The sequence below is a fragment of the Benincasa hispida genome, chromosome 9 (assembly GCF_027475165.1).
Source record: "Benincasa hispida cultivar pf3 chromosome 9, pf3_genome.v1.1, whole genome shotgun sequence".
Classification (NCBI taxonomy): domain Eukaryota; kingdom Viridiplantae; phylum Streptophyta; class Magnoliopsida; order Cucurbitales; family Cucurbitaceae; genus Benincasa; species Benincasa hispida.
This window is the reverse complement of record NC_143486.1, coordinates 64,490,201-64,513,515: the sequence shown is the minus strand read 5'-3', so window position 1 is coordinate 64,513,515 and position 23,315 is coordinate 64,490,201. Positions and strand designations below refer to the sequence as shown.

The 23,315-nt window shown below is 38.8% G+C and overlaps 1 protein-coding gene across 1 annotated transcript; it reads right to left on the bottom strand.

Annotated features, from left to right (window-relative positions):
- Positions 1-429: 429 nt before the first annotated feature.
- On the bottom strand, positions 430-4,076 carry LOC120089791 (putative ribosome biogenesis protein RLP24). The gene is made up of 5 exons (XM_039047187.2): positions 3,668-4,076; positions 1,491-1,605; positions 1,104-1,217; positions 865-1,001; positions 430-773 (listed from the first exon to the last, which is right to left on the bottom strand). The coding sequence occupies exons 2-5, from the start codon at positions 1,569-1,571 to the stop codon at positions 599-601; spliced, it is 507 nt and encodes a 168-aa protein (XP_038903115.1). The 5' UTR covers positions 1,572-1,605; positions 3,668-4,076; the 3' UTR covers positions 430-598.
- Positions 4,077-23,315: the final 19,239 nt, after the last annotated feature.

Below are 23,315 nucleotides of genomic sequence, written 5' to 3'. Positions count from 1 at the left end.
ATGGCCAAAATGAACATAACTCAACTAACATGAAGTATGTACAATAATCTCGAGATCATGGGTTCAAGAAAAAATAGAAGAGCAACATGAACACCACAAGGGCCAAAGAAGAGAGCAACCAGCCAAAATCACAAACAACCAAAAACTCAACTTCGAAGAAAAAAGAAGTAAAAAACCCATTCCATGATTCTAATAAGAAAGTTCAAAATCCAGAAGAAAACAAAAAAAAAAAAAAAAAAAAGAGGGGGCAAGGGTCTAGTAAACGCCATACCACAACGAGTTGGATCCAAACAATTTGAAACCCTGTCGTTTACCGAGGGTCCCAACAGTCTAGACGATAACAAAAACTAGAATTGAGCTTATTATCAACAAATCCCCTTTTCAATAAAACCATAAGAAAGTAGCAAGAAATGTGGAATAAAAACAGCAGAAAGAAACGATTCAACAAAATTTTTTAGAAGCATCTGTATTCAAAAGAAACATTCTCAAAATGAAATTCTATAGGATCTACCACTGCACAAAAATTGTGGCAGTTCTAGATATTTGGAAAAGTAATTACAACGTAAATATTTGATATAGTGACATACGATTAACGAACTCATTCTTCCATCCGCTGAGTTTGCTCTGCTTGTGATGGTACCACCTTGATTTTGATCTTTGGAAGGGTGAGGGAAGGATCCTCCTTGAGAGCAGAAGGTGCTTTGACCAAACTGATGCTTTGATCCAATTCCTTTTGTGCCTCGCTGAGCTCCTTTGCTTTCTTTCCTTGATGTCTGCAAATGAGAACGTTCCCGAGTTACAACTGAAGCAGTATTCACAAAATATATAGACACACAACAAATATCAATGGAAGAAATATTTAACCTGCGTGCAATGTGTCTCGATTCCCTATCTGCTCTGACTTTATCAATCTTCCTAATAGCCTTCAATGTCTCTTCAGTGAGATTCCTATCATATCTCTCCGGCCTATTACGCTTCCTCTCAAACTCAAAAGTCGAGTCCTGGATAATAAAAAATGCAACAAAAATTGAGAAGACAAAGACAATAGAAAGTTTGTACTTACAAAAACCCATTTGCTCCACAAATAAATGAAGAAAGTTTACCTGTGTCATATCTTTTCCATGCAATCTCCTGTAAGCCTTAGTCCATTTTACTTTACGTGGATTTCTCTTCATCTTGAAGTTCTTATGGCATTTTGACCGACAAAATCTAAAAATCTGCAGAAAAAATCATATTAGGAAATAGGAACATGGGGCTCTCTGCCCACCCAACACTAATTTAGAAGCTCAGCAAGAACAATTATCTAAATCTATTAGCCTAAACTATGCATCACAAACAGGCCAAGGTAGAACAGAATGATTTTGTCTCGTCAATCGTAAGCATTGGATGAGATTGACAGCTGAAGGATACATTTACTGCAAGAAAATACATAGAAGCAATGAGTAGAACAAGGCTTACAAATCATAAAAGTTGGCAACCTACGCTCTTACCGTCGCATCATTGCGAACAAACTGAATACCATGTCCTGGATATATTGTGGAGGAACAGAACCAACACTTCTCTAACCTCATTCTTTTCTTTAGCAAATAACAAAGAATAAATTTCCTGCAACAGAAGTCACGGACAAGAAATAATCAAATGAACTGCAATCTATATGTTAAGAAGATAGACTGGAACAAAGAAAAATCTCTACTAAGAATGATATGCATTTTTTTGTTACTAGTTATTTATTATTTCAATCTATTAAGTTTTCTAATCTGTGGGGTATATACATGCTTAGTATTATGTTTTCATTCAGACTAGTTTGAAGAAAAAATCCCATAAAGAAAACAAACAGTTCTTTACTTTCTTCTCCGTGGGTGAAGAGAATAAACCAACATAACCCAAAAAAACAAAAGAAATAAAACCTTGAGTGCGATCTCACCAATGGCCCTAAGGGCTGAACCACTGAATTAGCCAACTCTGATTGCTCGGAGAGGCGAGAGAGTGAAACAATCCTCTTTCTCTCTCTTTCCTTTTGAGATTTTCGTTTTCCTTTACTTTTTTCATATAATAAATATATACTTCTATTTTGGCTAAATTATATATATAAAATTTAAATTAAACACACTATTAAGTTTAATAATCTTTAGTTGTTAGCATCAACGATAAATGGGCTAACAATAGCCAACAAAGTTTTTGCTATAATTTTTGAATGGTTGGCTGAGCCACTCTCCACCATGTTCTTCTCTACTTTGAAGCATCAAAGTAATCAGACAAACTCATACATAGTTTTCAATTGAATGACTACAAAGAAAAAACATGAGACTGAAAAGAACAACAAATATTAATGTTTCTTAAAAAAATGATCATAGTACAACATAATTAATTCCTTTTATGAAATACATGCAATGTTGGATTTATCTCTAACCTTCTAAAAGCACTAGGATTCTTTGTCTCTAATTTTGTTCTTAAATTATGTCTGCCACTAAAAAATAATGCTACAATCTTATACTTAAAAAGAGCACATTGTGCTTAAGTTTCTGATATGTGCACATTGTGCAGTGTACTCGATGTTTGGTGATGACTGAAGCCAAACGGTTTAAAAGAAAATGTTTGGTGATGACGGAACACCAAATCTTCTAGTTTACCTGTGAGTTATTGAAATTCCATGGATTTGTTTGTTTTAAGTTTATTTTAATGCTTCCCCCTTGATTTTGACTTCTTTAGTTTTGTTTGAATTTTTTCTCAGTTTCAAATGGAATGTTATCTGATTTCTTAATGTTATCTGATTTCAATTCTCTTGGATCTATTAAACTATTATACTATAAAGGTCACTTTCGTCAGACTTATGTTCAATCTTCTTTATACTTTTCTTTTCTTTTCTTCTTTGACAGAACCTTTGTTTAGACGACTTAATCTTGATGTGATGAGTAATCAAATATTTTATGTATGTAGTTACAACAGTTGAATTCATTGTTCTGTTTTGATATAGTGAAATGTCTTGTATGTCCTTAATTTTTGTGGATTGATTTAATGTGTTCCTTCTAGCAGCAAGATTGCTTTTCACTTTTTGAGAATGACTTTTCAATGTGTCGATGATGGAGCAAATTTGTGGTGAATAAAATGATTATGTGTTCCACATTATTTGCGAACTTTCTGAAATGTCTCACAAGATTTAACTGGGGAAGACAATTTTTTTGTGAAAACAAATAACTCTCTTTCTGGGTTTTAGATAACTTTTTGTTTCTCAGTCCATTGTTTTTCTTCTCATGTTGAAAATAAATTATGTTTTTTGTCTTGTTTAGATGACACCATCTGTTGTTTTATTTTCTTTTGTTTCCATGAGCTAAAAAATTTTTGTTTAGATGACACCATCTGTTGTTTCAATTAGTTCACCAAATCCTAGATCCCATAAACAGAAACTTGAGTGAATCCAATAATTTCCACTAAAACTCAAATCAAATATGAAAACATAGGAACAAAATAGAGGGAAAAAGTTAGGGAATAAAAGAAACCCAAAAAACCCAGAAAACCCAAATCAATTTAGTATCTAAAAACCCAGAAAACCCAACAAAAATCAAACAACCTTCTTTTTCAATTGGGAATAAAAAACCCAGATAAATCTAGACAAAATTTCAACTAAAAAAAATAAACAAAACTCATAATAAATTTCAGACCAACAAACCTTATCGACGCTGACGGCAAAGCTGAGCGACGCTGACGGACGGACAAGGAGAGAGGGGTGCGGCGGACGGAGAGAACTTGATGAGGACGAAGAGACGGCAAAGCTGAACTTGATGTGTAGCAGAGGATGAAAACTTGATGTGCAACGCTGACGGCAGAGGATATGAAGATTCGCTGGGAGCGGCAGAGGAGATGAAAATGGGAGACTGAAACTGAATACTTACTAACCTACTTAAGCGGGTCGGGCGACGGTTCACCGGTTCGATTTGGTTCCTTACATCCCTAATATTTTCTCAAATCTCCCTCCCCTAATTTTTTCAAATCGATCCTCCTCTCCCCAATATCCTCAACCATTCAAATGAAATCCCATCACGTTGATTTAGAAAAAAATAAAATAGACCAATACTTACACTTTTTTTTTAGAATATTCTCAACCTTTCCTTTATATCTTCTTATGGCTTAATTTTCCCAAATTGGTTTTCATTTCCTCACCATTATCATACCACGATCTTATCAATCAAAATAGAGAATGCATTTAAAAAAAAAAAAATCCAAAATATTCTCATCTCCTCTTTTATATCTTTCTCTTTCCTAAATTTCTTAAGTTAATTTCATCTCTTAGTGGAGTTGCTTACAAAAAAAAATGTAGGGTAGAATACACGTACAATAATACACCAAAAAACTACGAAACAAAAAGCAAACTCAAAATAAAAGAAATTCAAAATTTCCTAAAAAAACAAATCTAGAATGTTTTGCAGAAGTAGTGAATTGAAGTAAACACATGAGTACTTACATTGTTTTTTGTCTCATAATGTTTTTTTCAAGGATGTTGAAAACAAAATGTAGGGAAGAAAACACATACAATAATACACACAAAAAACTACAAACCATAAAATGAAAGGAGAGGAACAAAGTGTTCACAAACAAATATAAATCAAAACAAAAGAAATTCAAATTTTCCTTAAAAACAAATGTAAAATGTTTTGCATAAGTGGTGAATTGAAATAAATACATGAGGACTTACATGGACTTCTTTTTTTTTTTTTTTTTTTTTTTGATAATGTTTTAAAGTGTTGAGAAGAAAACACATACGATAATGCACACAAAAAACTGCCAAACAAATATCGAAAGAAGAAGAGGAACAAAGTGTTAAATATAGTAAAAACAAATGTTTTTTTTTAGAAGTGGTGAATTGCCTAGAATAAATAGAAAGGTGTTTGATAATTCGTCTATTTTGCGGAGAGGTGTTTTAGGAAAGGAACCATTAGTGGAAAAAAAAAAGTTATAACTAACTATTATAGAAGGATATAATGAGAATATGTTAAAGCAATGGCAAAGTAGGAATGTGAAAATTCTACTACTTTCCCTCTTTTAATATAACATAAGTTAATCAATGTAGACTCTAAGACAAAAATTTCATTAAGATTGTCTATGCATTTATTCTGATTGTCAATTTTTTTAAGTCAACATTTGAAGAGTCTACACACATTTGTAAATTAATGCATGAATTTAAAAGATAATTGTAATGAATAGATTAAATTGATTGGCTTACGAAAATTTAATAGTTTAATTGACTCAAATTTTAAGTTTTACACAAAATTGGTCAAATGAAAAGTGGGAGAGAGTGTAAATTGATACATTCACGAAAGCTCAAGGTTTAAATCCATACAATTATCATACGTTAAACTTTCTTAAGTGTATCAATTAACAACCTTCTTTAGTTTTACTTTAAAAAAAAAACATCACATCATTGTTTCAAACTAAACTTCTAAATTTTCAATTTAGACTATTTATTAAGATTATATTAGAAAATCGTCAATATATTTAGTTTTTTCACTTGTGTAAACATCGATGGTAAATAAAATGGATAGTTAGAATTACCGTATAGATAATTTTAAGAGAAAAATTTAATTGAAAGTTTAAATTAAATGTTTCACAAGTTTAATTAATAAAATTACAAGTCTACAATATTTATCCAAACAAGTAGTAATAGATGATAATCCTATTAGCCAAATCCTTCCTCAACTTATTCACCAACTCCCTCACAATGCCCTACGATATTTTGTTTGTTGATTGTTCTTTCTTTTGGTTCACATGCGTACAAGCCCCTCTCCTTGACCCAATTAAGCAAGTTATTTTGAAAGGAGTCTGAAAACCTTGCGGCCTTCCCTTTTTCCATTCATGGATTTCAAAAGCTGGCTTCTTCAATATGGTTAATGTTCCTTTTTTCCACTCTTTAGCTCCTACTAAAAGTATGAAACTTTTCAACAAGTTGATTAAAGACGGTTTTGTTCAACCACCATTAATAATGTGCAGTTTAAAGAAACTTATTAAAAATCTAAAACTGCTCTCCCCTCTCTCCTCCTTTTCTCCCTTCCCCCACGCCCTCCCTTCCGACCACCCCACCGGAGCTTACCATGCCCTCCCTAACCTTCCCTCCTTCTGACCGTCTCTCTCACCCCTCTCCTTCCAACCTTCTTCCGGCTCCTATCATTCCACCGAACTCCTCTCTCACTCTGTTTCTGCCCTGTTTCCAGTCATGGCTTCTTTCTCTTGTCGTATCCTTGACCACACCTTCCACATGGAGCAAGAAGGATCGAACTTCCTTTTAAAAGACATAAAAAAAGACATTCTATTCTTCTTTCCTTAACCTCAGTTAAATGGCTTCTTGAGACCTTTCGCAGACTATTGTATGGTTCCACCTTTGAGTTTTTCCTTCTAAAAGAAAAAGTTGATCAAAGCTTCATGAAGTTTGCCAAATTTCGTGCAAATAAGAGTTGGTTTGTAGAATGTATTGTCTGGCCAATCATAAGAGGAAGAAGGAACATCCACATTCTGTTCGGCAACGAAAAAGCAGGCTGGCAAGACTTTAAGGAGATGATCGATAGCTACATCCAACACTTCAGAAAATCCCATGTTCTTCAGGTTAGTTCTTCTTCATCTCCTCCCTCTCCTAAACATAGTCCAGTCGGTCGTACCAGTCCTACTCCACCTTCTTGTGGGAACTCTGCCCTCTCATCCTTCCCTACTCCACATGTGAAGAAACAGAGCAACCTTGTTGTCTGGTTAAAGAAGAATGATGATGTCTTGCCTGAAAATTTTAGTAACCTCTGGATTATCTCAGGACTTATGGCATCAAATGGGTGGAAGGAAGTTGCGATAAAACTAAGTAAATGTCTAGGCACCAATGTCATCATCAATCCTCTGTTTGCAGACAAAGCCCACATCAAACTAAACCAAGGAAACATCAACGAAAAAGTGCCAATTCAGGGTAAATGGACTAAGTTAGGCCCCTTTTATCTTCATCTGGAAAAATAGAATTCATTCGGTCATGGAAGGCCCTCAATAATGCAAGGTTATGAGGGTTGGATCACAATAAAAGACCTTCCCTTAGATTATTGGTGTAAGAAAACTTTTGAAGCAATTGGGGCTTATTTTGGTGGTTTAATTGCTATTACTTCAGAAATTCTTAATCTCATCAACTGTTTAGAAGCAAAATTCAACTCAGAAAGAATTTATGTGGATTCATGCCAGCCACCATTGAAATTAAGGATGATATTCGTGGAATTTTTACTTAAACTTTGGTGATATTGCTTGCTGTCATCAGCCTTCAAAACTACCCCCTAAAGCCTTGCTTAAAGACTTCTCCAACCCAATAGACCTAGTTCGGTTTCAAGATGCTTTAAAAGATGAAGATGCCTCCTCCTAATGTGATTTAATTGATTTATTCAGTTGGTCTTTCCTATTGTCAAATAAATCCAAGCCTAAGTTCTCACGAAGTCCAAGTGCAAAAGCAGAAAAGTTGAAAGAAATCCAAAAGCCACAGCTTCAATCATCAATCTGGGAGAAATAAGGAAGTCGAAAAGTCATCTGGTTTTTTTAATGAGGCTGACAAAGCAAATCACTTAATTCTGGAAGCTGAAAAGTCCCCCCCCCCTCCCTCACTCACAGCCGCAGCCTTCTGAAAAGGCTTTTTTTAATTCAAAGGAAGTCGAGAAGCCCTTCTTGCAGCCGCAGTCATCCGAAAGATCCTCTGGCATTTTAAAGGAAACCGAAAAGCCCCCTAATTTAATTTCAGTTTCAGATAAGGCTCCTTGTTTAAATTTGAAAACCCCACGTGTTCCACGGTAGATATTAATTCATCTGTTGCCATTAATATAAAAGAGAAAGAAGTTGAAAAGCCACCTATGCCAAAAAGAAAAAAGAAAGCAAAATTTTGTGTCCTTTGCAATGTGGTGCTCCCCTCAGTTTCTTCCTCAGTTGAGCATGTCTTAGCCAAGCCCGAAACCCAAGCTACTCATCAGCTTTCCTCTTCCTCTGTTCTCTGTCTCAATTCTTCTCCCCTACTCTCCCCTGTTTTTCCAAATCACTCGACCTCCCTGCCTTCTCTACCCTCAAACATCTGATCCCCTCCTTACCCTGCCCTCCCCTGTCCTAATAGAGCAATCTTTACCTCTGTCTCTGCATCCTCCAAGCCTTCTCTTCTTCCACTGAACATTAAACCAGCCCTCAAACCTAGCAAAACAAACCAAAAACAGCTAAACATAGCCCGCCACCCCTCTTGCCTCTTTAAAACTTTTCCCAAGCACTTTATCAGAAGAAAGCACCTGAGGGAACACCCCAAAAGCCTCGAACTCACCTTCAACTCAGTCTCTACCCAGCCCCAAGAAGCCAGAATTCCTTCTTTTCCAAAGCAGCCTTTTAATTCCAGGTCAGATTTTCCATCTTCTCTTCCCCTTTACAACCCGGCTGGACCACCACCAAAAGAAACCCCTATTTTCACCCTTAAACCTCAATCAATCATTGAGAGAGATTTTCCTCCTGATTCCCCTTTCAGTATCAATACAGAGGAAAACGATTGGCTCATCAATTCAGAAGATCAAAATGAGCCAATTCCGGAAGAAACCCTACTTGCTGACCTAACTACCCTGTTTCAAATAGGGGAAGACCTTATTGCCGAGACTAAAATCCCTAACCCTGCTCATCTAGCCCCCTCTTCAACCCCTTCTGACCTTCTAGCACACCTTTTGAGTTTAGTTACTGACTGTAGCCTATTATTGGAATAACCATTGGTTGGCATTGACAACTATTCTCGAAAAGATGAAGATAGTTTCCTGGAACATTAGAGGTCTCAAAGACAATAATAAAAGATTAGCCCTTAAACGGTTCTTAAAGAAAATTAACCCTTTAATTGTGCTAATTCAAGAATCCAAGAAGGAAAATTTTGATGCAAGTTTCATTAAATCTTTATGGAGTTTTAAAGATGTTGATTGGGAATTCGTTGAATCTTTTGGTGCTTCTGGTGGGCTGTTAACAATGTGGGATACAAGCTTAATTTCAGTAATAGAAACTCTCAAAAGTGGTTACTCTCTCTCAATTAAATGCAACATTAATTGTAAAAAGACTTGTTGGGTCACTAATGTATATGGGCCAATCGATTACAAAGAAAGAAAATTTGTGTGGGAAGAACTTCTGTCCTTGGTAGCTTATTGTGAAGACGCATGGTGTATGAGTGGCGATTTTAATATCACAAGATGGGCACACAAAAGATTTCCCTTGGGTAGAAGCACTAGAGGCATGAGAAAGTTTAATAAGTTCATTGAGCAAGCAAAACTCATGGAAATCCAGTTGAGTATTGGAAAGTTTACGTGATCAAAGGAAGACATCATTGTTTCAAGATCCTTACGAGGCCGCTTCTTTATATCAAAAAGTTGGGATGAGTTATTTGAAAATTCTATAACCGATAGACAAGCTCGGATTTTTCAGACCACTACCCAATTTTATTAGAAGCCGGCTCATTCAGTTGGGGTCCTTCACCGTTCAGATTTTGCAATAGTTGGCTATTCAACAAAGATTGCATCCAAATTATAGAGAAAACATGGTTTGATAGCAAAGTACACGGTTGGCTGGTTTGTACTAAATCAGAAGCTGAAAGATGTGAAAACAGCAGTAAAACAGTGGCATCACAGCAATAAGGAAGAATTAAAACAGAAAGAGGATAGGCTGTTAGCAGAAATAGAAAAATGGGATACACTTGCTGAGAATTCCCCACTTTCCAGCACTGATTATGCAGCTTGGTCTTCTTCAAAATTAGAACTAATGGCCTTATATAGGTTGGAAGAAATTAACCTATTGCAGAAGAGTAAACTAAACTGGCTCAAGTAGGGAGATGAGAATACAAGCTTTTTTCACAAATTCTTAGCAGCAAAAAAGAGGAGAAATTTTATAAACGAGTTAGTTGATGAGCAAGGGGTCCCAACAAAGTCGAGTGTAGAAATTGAAAGCCTAATACTCAACTTTTACAGCAGCCTTTATCTAAAATCTCCAGGGCAAAGGCATCTCCCTCTAAATCTATATTGGCCTTGTGTGAACTCGAATAAGAATATTCTCCTGCAAAATAATTTTTCAGCCACAAAAATCCTCTCAGCCATAAAACCCTTGGCAAAAGTAAAGCCCCAGGCCCCGATGGCTTCACCACATAATTTTTGCTGAAATTTTAGTCTATTCTCAAGACCAGCTTCCAAGATACTTTTAATGACTTCTACAAGAATGGCAAGATCAATGCATGTATAAGAGAGAATTTCATTTGCTTAATTCAAAAGAAGAAAGTAACAATCAAGGTAAGTGATTACAGACCCATTAGCTTAACCTCATTAATCTACAAAGTCATTGCAAAGGTGTTAGCTGAGAGATTGAAAGGGTAATGTCTGATATCATTGCTCCCTCCCAATGTGCTTTCATAGAAGGAAGGCAAATTTTGGATCCCATACTTATAGCCAAAGAAGCGGTGGAAGAGTATAGAGCAAAAAAGAAGAAGGGTTGGATCCTTAAACTTGATATGGAGAAAGCTTTCAATCGAGTTGATTGGGATTTTCTAGAAAAAGTGCTTCGGGCCAAGAACTTCAATAAAAAAATGGATAGAATGGATCTTGGGATATGTCAAAAACCCACTTTACTCGGTCTTCATTAACGGGAGACCAAGGGGAAGAGTGGTCGTTTCAAGAGGGCTTAGACAAAGTGACCCTCTCTCCCATTTTCTCTAACTTCTAGTTAGCGAAGTTTTGAGTGCATTAATTTCCAAACTCAACCAATACGCCATCATTGAAGGTTTTTTAGTAGGAAAAGAGCAAGTTCAAGTCTCCATACTCCAATTTACGGATGATACCTTATTGTTTTGCAAATATAACAGCACTATGCTGTCAAAACTTAAGCATACAATGGAGCTCTTTGAATGGTGTTCAGGGCAGAAGGTAAATTGAGATAAATCAGCACTATATGGCATTAATGTAGATGATAGTGAGCTCTATACTACAACAACTTCATTGAATGTTTCGGCTGGCCACCTCTCTTTCCATTATCTAGGGTTGGCTCTAGGGGGCTACCTAAAAGAGCCTCGTTTTGGCAGTCGGTCCTAGATAAAGTACAAGGTAAACTCGACAAATGGAGAAGATTCAATCTATCTAGGGGTGGAAGAGCCACTCTTTGCACCTCAGTCCTTTCAAACCTTCCAACCAATTACTTGGCCATCTTTCTTATGCTCGAAGGGGTAGCAACTAAAATGGAAAGGTTAATACGAAGTTTCTTTTGGGAAGTGATGCGTTATTTTATTGAATGAAAATATGGATGATATGCGTTTTTGGATTGCGTTGTGCACTCAAGTTTCCCCAGCGGAATTTAAATGTAAATTCCTCTGAGTTTCCTGGTAAGTCCAGGGTCGAACACAGGGACTTGTGAAAATAGTTGCATGGGTGATTTTTATGAAAACTTGCGATAACCAGTTAAATGAATACATCGTTGGGTTAGTTGTTTGCATCAATGGAAATAAATAACGAATGCGGCAGAGTTTGAAAAGAGTTGGTAAACGGGAAATACGATGAATATGCGGTGAACGGGTTGAGAAAAGTTTCGGCTAACACTCCCTAGAATGCGTCCATGCTTTGCGATCATGCAACATGCATACAATAGTAAACCACCTCTCGGCGTGAATGCTACGGCTTCTAAGGCTAGAACGCATGCGATAAATATGCGATAAGTTTACAGGGTTTACACATAAACCTCTATCTTTATTTATGCGATGACAACATGACATTCACACAAATATGCGACCACATAATGTCACTCCCATTCCTAGGATGCATGCGATGCAAGTTGACAAACAGATTTTATCTTTAAGTCCCTATCTCTTGTTTATGCAAACTTAATCTTGCTCTTTCAAATTCAGATTCTAACCTAGCTCTCTCGAGTCATTAGATTCTTTCTTTAGATTCTCTCTCGAGTAACTCTAAAGGGTATTTTGCATAACATACAACAAGACAATCGCAAACGATGAACTTCCTAGGTCATGTTAGCTTAGTTCTTCTCAACCCATCTAACTAGTTTAGCTACTCATGCGTATTAAGAGAGTGAGCAGATGTAGAAATAAAACTTCTATTGAATAGATATGAGATGAAGTACAAAATAACAATGTAAGTATAGTAAAGAGCCTGGTAGCAATTTTTTGCTGCCAGGCATTTACACTGTTTCTACTCGTGCTCTAAAGATATTCTCGCTCTTGCGAGAGTCGGCCCGCTCTTTGCTCTTACGCCCCAAGGTTCTCTCTCGAGCTGCCCTGGGCGATCTCCAGCATACTACTCTTCTCTTGCTCCGCCATAAAATGGAAAATAAAACTATGAACAGAGCATTGATGAATTCGTTAACTGATCAACCCCTTTTCTGAAGATTGCACTTGGTATTTATAGGGCATCAAAGGTGAAAGGCGGTTTCTCTCTCTCGGTTGTACAGATGGGACAACTTTAATTCCTGATTGACGCGCTGGATGATTGTTATCGATAAAGCTGAATGTACTTTGTGACCGTTATCGGCTGTCAACTTAATTTGGATCCGACTGTTATCAGCTTTCAGTCCCATCGCTCTTAATTGTCCTATCACCCGGATGCGCCCACCATGTTGCGCTGACCAAGTTGCGGTGATTCTTCTTGGACGAATGTTTATGAGCACGATCAACGCAAAGTCTTGCGGTGAAGTTGCGCTCGACCAGTGTATTCCTATGATCAACATCTCTGCATTGCGTTAACGCATATTCTGCACAAAAATGTAAAGATCAACTGTTCTAATGCGTTGGACGCATGTGACCGCAATACTATAGAATTTATGCTTAATGGACGCAATTTAACATATCATCAATGCAATCCAACATTGTTTAAGAACTTAGCACTATGATAACGTGCATTTCTGCCCGCTATCAGGAAGGTAATAAAGGCAGCAAACAAAATCACTTAGTTAAATGGGAATTGGTTCAAAAAACATTAGCAGATGGTGGTCTAGGTCTTAGGGGGCTCAAAGCTATGAACATTGCACTCTTTGCTAAATGGAAATAGAGCTAAGGAAGAGTACACCCCCAAATTTTATGCTGTCGCTCGCATTGTATTGACGCATCCATCTTTGCGGTGATCACTCTTCGTTGGGTTTCGGTGATGTAATAAGATAAATGTTGCTTTGTGTAGCATGTCCGCAATCCAGCGCCTCGATCGTTGTAAGAAAAACAAAGAGATGGTCAAATTATTTTAAACAAAATAAAAATCGTTATTGCAATTTTTTTATTTTTATTTTTATTTTTTTGTAAAAATGATAGTGATAGTAAAGTAAGGATAAATCAGAATTGAAAAGATAGTGAAAATTTCGAGTAGTGAAGAAAAGAGTTGAAGACTTGAGGTTTCCCAAAACTTGCGTCCCTGATAAGTTGCGATCATTTGATAACGCAGGGACCACCTACTTCCTTCTTCATTCAAAGTCTCTTAGTTCCATGGAGTCGACTTGGCGATGCCAGTCTTCTCTATGGTATGCCTTTAGTCGCTGCCCATTGACTTTGAATATGTTGATTCTGTCGTCATTTGATAATTCCACCGCACCATGCGGAAGTACTTGTCGAATTATGAACGGTTCGGACCAACGTGACTTTAGCTTTCCCAGGAAGAGTCGCAAACGTGAATTGAAAAGCAAGACTTTTTGCTCGATTTGGAGGTTCTTACTGCATGTGCGTTGATCATGCGAGCGCTTGGTGTGCTCTTTGTAAATCTTCGTATTTTCATATGCGTTGTTCCTCCATTCTTCCAACTCGATCAGTTGCATTTTCCGCGCTTCCCTTTCCTTCTTCAAATCAAAATTCAATTTCTTTACTGTCCACAGTGCCTTATATTCTAGCTCCAAAGGCAAGTGATATGCCTTACCAAATACCAGCACATAGGGGGACATACCAATGGGTGTTTTAAATGCGGTTCGGTATGCCCACAATGCCTCGTCAAGCTCTGTTGCCCAGTCTTTTCGTGAAGGCTTTACTACCTTTTCAAGTATCAATTTAATTTCTCGATTGGACACTTCAGCTTGGCCATTCATTTGCGGATGGTATGTAGTGGCCATTTTGTGGAGGATATTGTACTTGCGCAGCAACTCTTTAATATTGTGATTGACAAAGTGTGATCCTTCATCACTTATGATGGCACAGAGAGTGCCAAAACGAGTGAAAATATTTTTCTTCAGGAACTGGGAGACTACCGCCGCATCACTTGCAGCGCATGCAGTTGCCTCTACCCACTTGGAGACATGCAGTTGCCTCTACCGTTTGAAGGAGGGAATGGTCCCATGAAATCAATCCCCCATACGTCAAATAGTTCTATCTCCAAGATAGTATTCATTGGCATTGCGTTCTTCCATGAAATGTTACCTGTCCGTTGACACCGATCACTTTTCATTGCATAGTCGGCAACATCCTTAAATAATGAAAGCCAAAAGAATCCACTTTACAAAACTTTGGCTGCAGTACGTTACCCTCGAAAGTGCCCTCCATATGGCAAATTGTGGCCCTATGACAATATGCGTTGTTGAGCAGCATCTGGTTTGCATAATCGAATGATTTGGTCTGCACCTCTTTTATACAGATTCGACTCATCCCAATAATAGTGTTTGCATTCATTCTTGAGCTTTTTCCGTTGATGGTAGGTGTAATCTTCAGGAAATTGTTCACAAACCAAGTAATTAACGATGTCCGCATACCAGGGCAATTCTTCTATGTGGAATAGCTGCTCATCTGGAAACATAACACTCACCTCAAATTCATTGCAGTCAACCTTAGGATTTTCCAATCTGGAAAAGTGATCTGCAACTTGATTCTCTATCCCTTTCCGATCAATTATTTCAATATCAAATTCTTGAAGGAGGAAAACCCATCTGATCAACCTCAACTTTGCGTCCTTCTTTTTCATCAAATATTTGGTTGTCGAGTAATCAATGTGAATGAGTACCTTGGTTCCCAATAGATATGCCCAGAATTTTTCCAACGCAAAAATCACAGCCAGGAGTTCTTTTTCAGTGGTGGTATAATTGATTTGAGCAGGGTTCAGAGTTTTACTCGCATATGCGATGGGGTGCAAAATATTTTTCTTCTTTTGTGCTAATGCGGCTCCCATCGCACACCTGCTTGCGTCGCACATGATTTCGAATGACAGTGTCCAATCTGCGTAATCAAGACGGGCGCGATAATCAGCGCATCTTTTAAAACTCGGAATGCGTTGAGGCAATTGTTGTCAAATTCAAACTTTCTGTCCACCTCTAACAACGCACTCAGTGGTCGTGCTATCTTAGAAAAGTCTTTAGCAAATCATCTATAGAATCCAGCATGCCCCAAGAAGCTTCGCATAGCCTTTACGTTGGTTAGAGGTAGAAGCTTTTCAATTGTGTCGATGTTTGCTTTGTCCACCTTCAACCCTTCTTTGGAGACCTTGTGTCCCAACACTATACCCTCTTTCACCATGAAGTGACATTTTTCCCAATTGAGCACCAGGTTCGTCTCTTCACATCTTTTCAGAAGTTTCTCTAAATTGTCTAGGCAGACTTCATAAGTGTTCCCATAAACGGAGAAGTCATCCATAAATATTTCCACTGAGTCTTCGAGAAAGTCTAAAAAGATCGCCATTATGCACCTCTAGAACGTGCTCAGTGCATTGTAGAGGCCAAACGGCATGCGGTGAAAAGCAAATGTCCCATATGGACAGGTGAATGTGGTCTTGTCTTGGTCTTCAGGAGCTATCATGATTTGATTGTACCCGATATATCCATCCACGAAGCAGTAAAAATCATTCCCTGCTAGTCTGTCTAGCATTTGATCGATGAATGGCAGAGGGAAGTGATCTTTCTTTGTGGCCGCATTCAATTTGCGGTAGTCCATACATATGCGCCATCTAGTGATGGTTCTTTGCGGTATTAATTCATTGTTCTCATTGGGGACTACCGTCATTCCGCCCTTCTTCGGCACACATTGCACGGGGCTGACCCACGTGCTGTCTGCAATGGGATAGATAATGCCCGCATCCAGCCACTTGATAATCTCCTTTTTTATGACCTCCTTCATCGTAGGGTTAAGTCTGCGCTGATGTTCAATAGTTGCTTTCTGGTCATCCTCAAGACGAATGTGGTGCATGCAGTACGCGGGGCTAATTTCTCTGATATCAGCGAGCGTCCAGTCAATTGCTCGTTCATGTTTCTTGCAAATGCTCATCAATGCATTCTCTTGATCTGCGTTAAGCGCAGAGGAAATTATCACTGGCAGCTTCTTATTCTGCCCCAAAAATGCTATTAGTAGGGTCTTCAGTTCAAGTGTTGGTGGTTCCACGAGGGAAGATTGCGTTGTTTTTCTTTCTTCTTTTGGTTCTTCTTCTTGCGTTGCGATCGTTCCTTCTTTTTTATTTGTTTTTGCTACGATCGCATTGCAGACAGCTACGGATGCGTTGGCATCCTCTTCTTCACACTCTTCATCAGACTTTTCTTCTTTAATCAAATTCAGGTCACCGTCAGAATCTTGTAGGTCTTCCTCATCCGGGAATTTCATAGCACGAATTATATTAAACTTGAGCTTCTGTCCGTTTACGCTCAAAGTGATTTCTCCCTTGTACACATCAATTTGAGCTCGACCCGTTGATAGAAAAGGTCGCCCCAAAATGATGGGTACATCCTTGTCGGCCTCATAATCTAGGATGATGAAGCCAGCTGGCAAAATAAATTTATCAATTTGATCAGCACATCCTTCGCCTTACCTTCTGGATGAACCAGAGATCTGTTAGCCAATTAGAAAGTCACTGATGTGAGCACAAGTTGCCCCACATTTAATTATCGAAAGATTGACAGTGGCATCAAATTTATGTTGGCCCTCAAGTCACACAGGGCTTGCCCAATATAGAGTCCTCCTATGGAGCAAGGAATAGTGAAGCTCCTAGGATCGCTCATCTTCGGTGGAATAATAAATTTGGAACTTTGCGTTAATGCCACCATGGCAGATTTTCCAGTGCCTTTTTTCTTAGTTACCATGTCCTTCAGAAACTTGGCATAGGCAGGCATTTTCTCAATTGCTTCACTGAAAGAAATGTTAACATGTAATTGCTTTAACATAGATAAGAAGCGTTGGTACTGTACCTCTTTGTTTTTCTTCTTCCTTAGCCTCTGAGGGAAGGGTGGTAACTGAACTTTCACGGTTCTCATTTCATTTGACTTTGAGGTCGATGCAACCTCAGGTTCCACTGCTTCATTCTCTCTTTCTTCTTCTTGCATTACCGCAATCTCAGGCTCAATTGCGATGGAAGTTATTCTATTATGATCCTTCTTTTCTCCCTCCACAGTCTTTCCACTGCGCAACGTCACAACCTGACATTGCTCCTTACCTGATCCCTCTGAGTTGCGTGGAAGCTCGGTAGAACTTGACAACGCCCCTTACGGTTGACTCTTTAGCTCATTTGCAATCTGGCCCATTTGCAATTCCAAGTTGCGGATGGATGTAGCCTGACTTTGAAGCACAGTCTCGTTTTTCTCTTTATATTGCTTCAATAGGCTCTCTAGAGAAGAAGATTGCGTTGGTTGTTGTGAGTTGCTTACTTGGTTGCTCTGTTGACTGTTGTTGCATTGGAAGAATCCTGGTGGCCCTTTTTTTTGTGCCATAGATTGAAAATTTTGTTGTTGATTCTTCCAAGCAAAATTGGGGTGGTTTCTCCACCCGAGGTTGTAAGTGTTTGAAAAGAGATTATTCTTTACAAAATAAACAGACTGTAGATTTTGCAGGCAATCTTCCATCGCATGCCCATCACCGCAAGTCGCACACCTTGCGTGTTTTGACTTATTACGTTAATTTGCCCACCTTGCGGTATTGGGCTGTTGATCGCTATTCCTTGAATCAAATTCATCATTGCGGTCATTTGGTTTTGTAACGAAACAATGACACCGTTATTTGCGTTATAATCCTTGAGCCTTAATCTCTGGTCACTCTTCCTCCAGTCTTCATGGTTCTTGGAGATGCAGTCCAGAATATTCTTCGCCTCCTTGTAAGTTTTGTCAAGAAGACCACCAGCGGCTGCCGCATTGGTAGTGGTCTGCGAAGTAGGATTCAAACCGTGATAGAAAATTTCCATTTCAAGGCAGTCTGGTAGCCCATTATGCGAACAATCTCGGGCCAACCTTTTAAACCTCGCCCAAGCATCGCTGAGCGATTCGTCCATATCTTGTTCAAAATTAGTAATAAGCTTTCTTCGTCTTGCGTTCTCGGTAGGTGGAAAATACTTTTTCATGAATTTCTCCACTACCTGCTCCCAAGAAGTAATCTCTTCTGGTTTGAGCGAATAAGCCCATTTCCTAGCCTGAGCACAGAGAGAAAATAGGAACAACATTAGTCGAACTTCTTCAGCAGAGATGTTCGGGAACACAAAAGTATTGTAGATTTCAATAAAACTTCGGAGGTAGGCGTGCGGATCTTCGCTACGCCTTCCTCCGAATTGACCTACAGTCTGAATCATCTGCAGCATCACCAATTTTATCTTGAATCTGCTTCCGTCGAGGGTAGGCCTCATGATTCCCGGAGAGAAATCATAGAGCTTTGGCGATACATAGTCCCTAATGGGCCTATTGCGATCGTTTTCCAATAGAATCAGATTCACCATGACATTATTATCATTTATGCTCTACGTCCAGGCTGCTCTGCCATCTCTTCTTTATTGGATTAGGGTTGCTGTTGGTGGTCTCGTAGTCTCCTTTGAAATGTTCTCTCAATCTCCGGATCGTAGTTCGCCAGAGATTGAGAGTTTTGCAAAGAAATCACAAAAATTATCGTTAACAACTATTTTGCCAAAGTCCCCGGCAACGGCGCCAAAAACTTGATGCGTTATTTTATTGAATGGAAATATGGATGATATGCGTTTTTGGATTGCATTGTGCACTCAAGTTTCCCCAACGGAATTCAAGTGTAAATTCCTCTGAGTTTCCTAGTAAGTCTAGGATCGAACACAGGGACTTGAGTCATTATGTTCCTATCTCTTGTTTATGCAAACTTAATCTTGCTCTTTCAAATTCAGATTCTAACCTAGCTCTCTCGAGTCATTAGGTTCTTTCTTTAGATTCTCTCTCGAGTAACTCTAAAGGGTATTTTGCATAGCATACAACAAGACAATCGCAAACGATGAACTTCCTAGGTCATGTTAGCTTAGTTCTTCTCAACCCATCCAACTAGTTTAGCTACTCATGCGTATTAAGAGAGTGAGCAGATGTAGAAATAGAACTTCTATTGAATAGATATGAGATGAAGTACAAAATAACAATGTAAGTGTAGTAAAGAGCCTGGTAGCAATTTTTTGCTGCCAGGCATTTACACTGTTTCTACTCGTGCTCTAAAGATATTCTCGCTCTCGCGAGAGTCGGCCTGCTCTTTACTCTTACGCCCCAAGGTTCTCTCTCGAGCTGCCCTGGGCGATCTCCAACATACTACTCTTCTCTTGCTCCTCCGTAAAATGGAAAATAAAACTATGAACAGAGCATTGATGAATTCGTTAACTGATCAACCCCTTTTCTGAAGATTGCACTTGGTATTTATAGGGCATCAAAGGTGAAAGGCGGCTTCTCTCTCTCGGTTGTACAGATGGGACAACTTTAATTCCTGATTGACGCGCTGGATGATTGTTATCGATAAAGCTGAATATACTTTGTGACCGTTATCGGCTGTCAACTTAATTTGGATCCGACTGTTATCAGCTTTCAGTCCCATCGCTCTTAATTGTCCTATCACCCGGATGCGCCCACCATGTTGTGCTGACCAAGTTGCGGTGATACTTCTTGGACGAATGTTTATGAGCACGATCAACGCAAAGTCTTGCAGTGAAGTTGCGCTCGACCAGTGTATTCCTATGATCAACATCTCTGCATTGCGTTAACGCATATTCTGCACAAAAATGTAAAGATCAACTATTCTAATGCGTTGGACGTATGTGACCGCAATACTATAGAATTTATGCTTAATGGACGCAATTTAACATATCATCAATGCAATCCAACATTGTTTAAGAACTTAGCACTATGATAACATGCATTTCTGCCCGTTATCAGGAAGGTAATAAGGGCAACAAGCAAAATCACTTAGTTAAATGGGAATTGGTTCAAAAACCATTAGTAGATGGTGTTCTAGGTCTTGAGGGGCTCAAAGCTATGAACATTGCACTCCTTGCTAAATGGGGGTGGAGATTCTTCAATGAGGAAAACGCTCTTTGGGGCAAAGTTGTTAGAAGTATTCATGGTAAGGATGCTTTTGATTGGCGTACGAAAGGGAAAGGAGGTAGAAGTCTGAAAAGTCCATGGATTAGCATCTCAAAGACATGGCTTAAGGTAGAATCCTTGGCCACTTTCAAACTAGGTAATGGCAGTCGAATTGCTTTCTGGTTAGACACTTGGGAAGGACATTTGATAACTTGTAGAAATATAAGTTATTTATACTGCCTTATCTAGATATTGCAGCCAAAAGAGAATAAATATGCGCCAATTGTATGAAAATTAGCTTCGAAATATAATAATTATAAATTGTCGCAATTACACCCACTAACATCTTTAAGATGGAAGAAAAGGAGATTTTACTTTGTTTTGTAGGAAATCAAGTCATCGCTTGCGCTCAAGGCTCAAGAAGAACTGATCAACGCATCTCTGTCACAATGCGCCCGTTAATCAACAATGAAGAGACGATTAATGCAATGACGGCACAATGCGACAGTCGATCCAGAGCTGACTTTCAACTGCATGCGGTAATAAAAACAACACTGCATGCGAACTCACGATCGAAAGATGCAGTTGAGCAACGCAAACACGGAGGATTGAGACACGTGTACAACTAACGGTTGTGCAGAATTGACGGTTTGATTGCATAACAGAAGGAATAATATCCCTCCATCTTCGGAATTTTCATAACAACAAGTGGGGATCACAAGGTCGGAGTCAAAGAGCCTCACCAATAAATACCCCATAGATTTCAGAGAAAAGATATGCTACTGGATACGGGGGCTAATTACTGCTAAAGTGTTGAGAGGAAAGGCTGAGTTGAGTGCTTAACTGAAGAAATCCGAGAAGAAGACGAAACAAGGCCGAGAGGTGAGTCTCAGTTCTATTCTGCCAAATACCCGCCGAGAAGCTTTGTGTTGAGAACCCTGCTACCGGTTGAGCAAGTCTGAGAGGAAAGCTCATCCATCCATCTGATTGATCCAATCCGGCAAGCAGATCTCCACTCGAATCGGTGCCAAGACGTTGGCGCTTGTTTGTATCTGTTCTATCTCTTTTCATCATTGTATTTCACCTTCTTTATCTCTTCATTCACACCATGTATCAAACGCTTAATAGATATGTTAAATGTTTCGATTGCTTTCATATCCCATTTTCTGTCTACTTCCGTTCCTCCGTTAATCACTTTCTTCATGTTGTCTTCCTAATCCCCTGGTAGTTAATATGAATTAAATGAGTACTTAACTTGTGTTAAAGAGATAAATGCATTTAGCTAAGGCATGCTAGACGACATCTTCACTTGTGAGAGCAGAAGTGAAGATGCCATTCTGATCTATCGAGAGAAGGTTAGAAGAATGCGTTAACTAAAGTGAGTAGTACTTCCAGACATGAAGCAACCTTGCGTTCATTATGTTCGTCTCTGTTTCACCACAGACATATGGGAGCGCGGCCGATCACTAAAAGGTGTACGCCAAGAGAAAAGCGGAACCGTACTTAAAGCTTCAACGCAATTAAGAAACTTGCGCTGTTTATATCAGTTATCTTTCTCTTTCTGTGTTGTACATAAGACTTGCTGCCGCATTCTCTGTTTTTCGCATAACCTTCACAGCCAGCCTGGACCTCAGCATCTTGTATCATGAAGCCTGTATCTTGTATCATCTAGCTTAGGTTTACTGTACATATTTTATTATCGCATTTTTTTGCTGCTTTCCTTTACTTTACCACAATTTTATATACTTGTACAAAACACTCTTTAAAGATTGAAAAACCTAGTCGTATATATCACAAACATACCACAATAACCTCAAAACAGTCCCTGTGTTCGATCTCGGATCACACCGAGAAACTTGTGGTGGAATTACACTTGGTTCCAACGTAAGGAAATTTATGACAACGCATGACATACTACAAGAACATTCATAATTAATGCATATCTAGAAGTAGTATCGCATCATTGCGAGCATAGAATAGCATATCTTTTTAGCATCAATCCTAGCGTTCATCAACAACACTCCCCCTTCAGTATCCTTTTTCCTAGCTTATTCAGAATCACCATGCTCCCTAATGGCTCAGTTGCCGATCATTGGGACAATAACATAGCTTCGTGGTCCATTATTTTCCAAAAATCTCTTAAAGATGAAGAAGTGTTGGCCTTCCAAGACTTGTTGAGAAAAATTGTAAGGAGAAGCCTTTCTCTCTCTTTTGATAAAAGAGTGTGGTCCATCTCAACCACTGGCCAATACATCGTTAAATCCCTCAAAAGCCACCTAACACCATTCTCTCCCTTGAAAAAGCCCATCATCTTGGCTATTTGGAAAACAAAAAGTCCAAGAAGAGTCAACATCCTTATTTAGATTATGCTTTTCGGTCAGCTGAATGTAGTTGAAGTCCTTTAGAGAAAGCAACCAGCATCCTCCCTTTCCCCCACAGTTTGCCCACTCTGCCTACATCATAGTGAGGACTCCCTTCATCTTTTCTTTACACGCCCTTATTCAAATTGGTATTGGAAAAAGCTGCTGTGTTTTTTCAATCTTTCATGGACCTTGTGCAATGATTTCAAAAGTAACGTGTTTCGGCTCCTTGCCTGCCCCATCTCCCACAAATCTATCCGTTTGCTATGGTTTAATGCTATAAAAGCCTTATTGGCAGACCTTTGGTTTGAAAGAAATCAAAGGATTTTCCATAACAAAGTCTCTAGATGCCAAGACCGCTTTGAAGCCGCCCGTCGTCAAGCCTCCTCCTGGTGCCTCCTTTCCGATCCTTTCCGTGCCTACAACCTTTCAGATTTCAACCTCAATTGGGGGGCCTTCATCTCAACCCCTCCTATCGGACAACACTAAACATTTCTAGACTTCCAGATTTTAGCAGCACTTATTGAACTTTTTATATATTTCCATAAGTTTTAGGCCACTGTTTTGGCTTTATCTTTAGTTTTTCACTTTTGATGTTTCTTTAGGCTTTGTCCTCATTTTGTAATCTTGTTATTATATCTCCTAGTTATGGGTTAGAATTGGAGATGATGAGGGTGCTAAGGGAGTGTCAACCTAGTTGAGACGTCCGGGTGCATCTCCTGATCCTTTTACAAG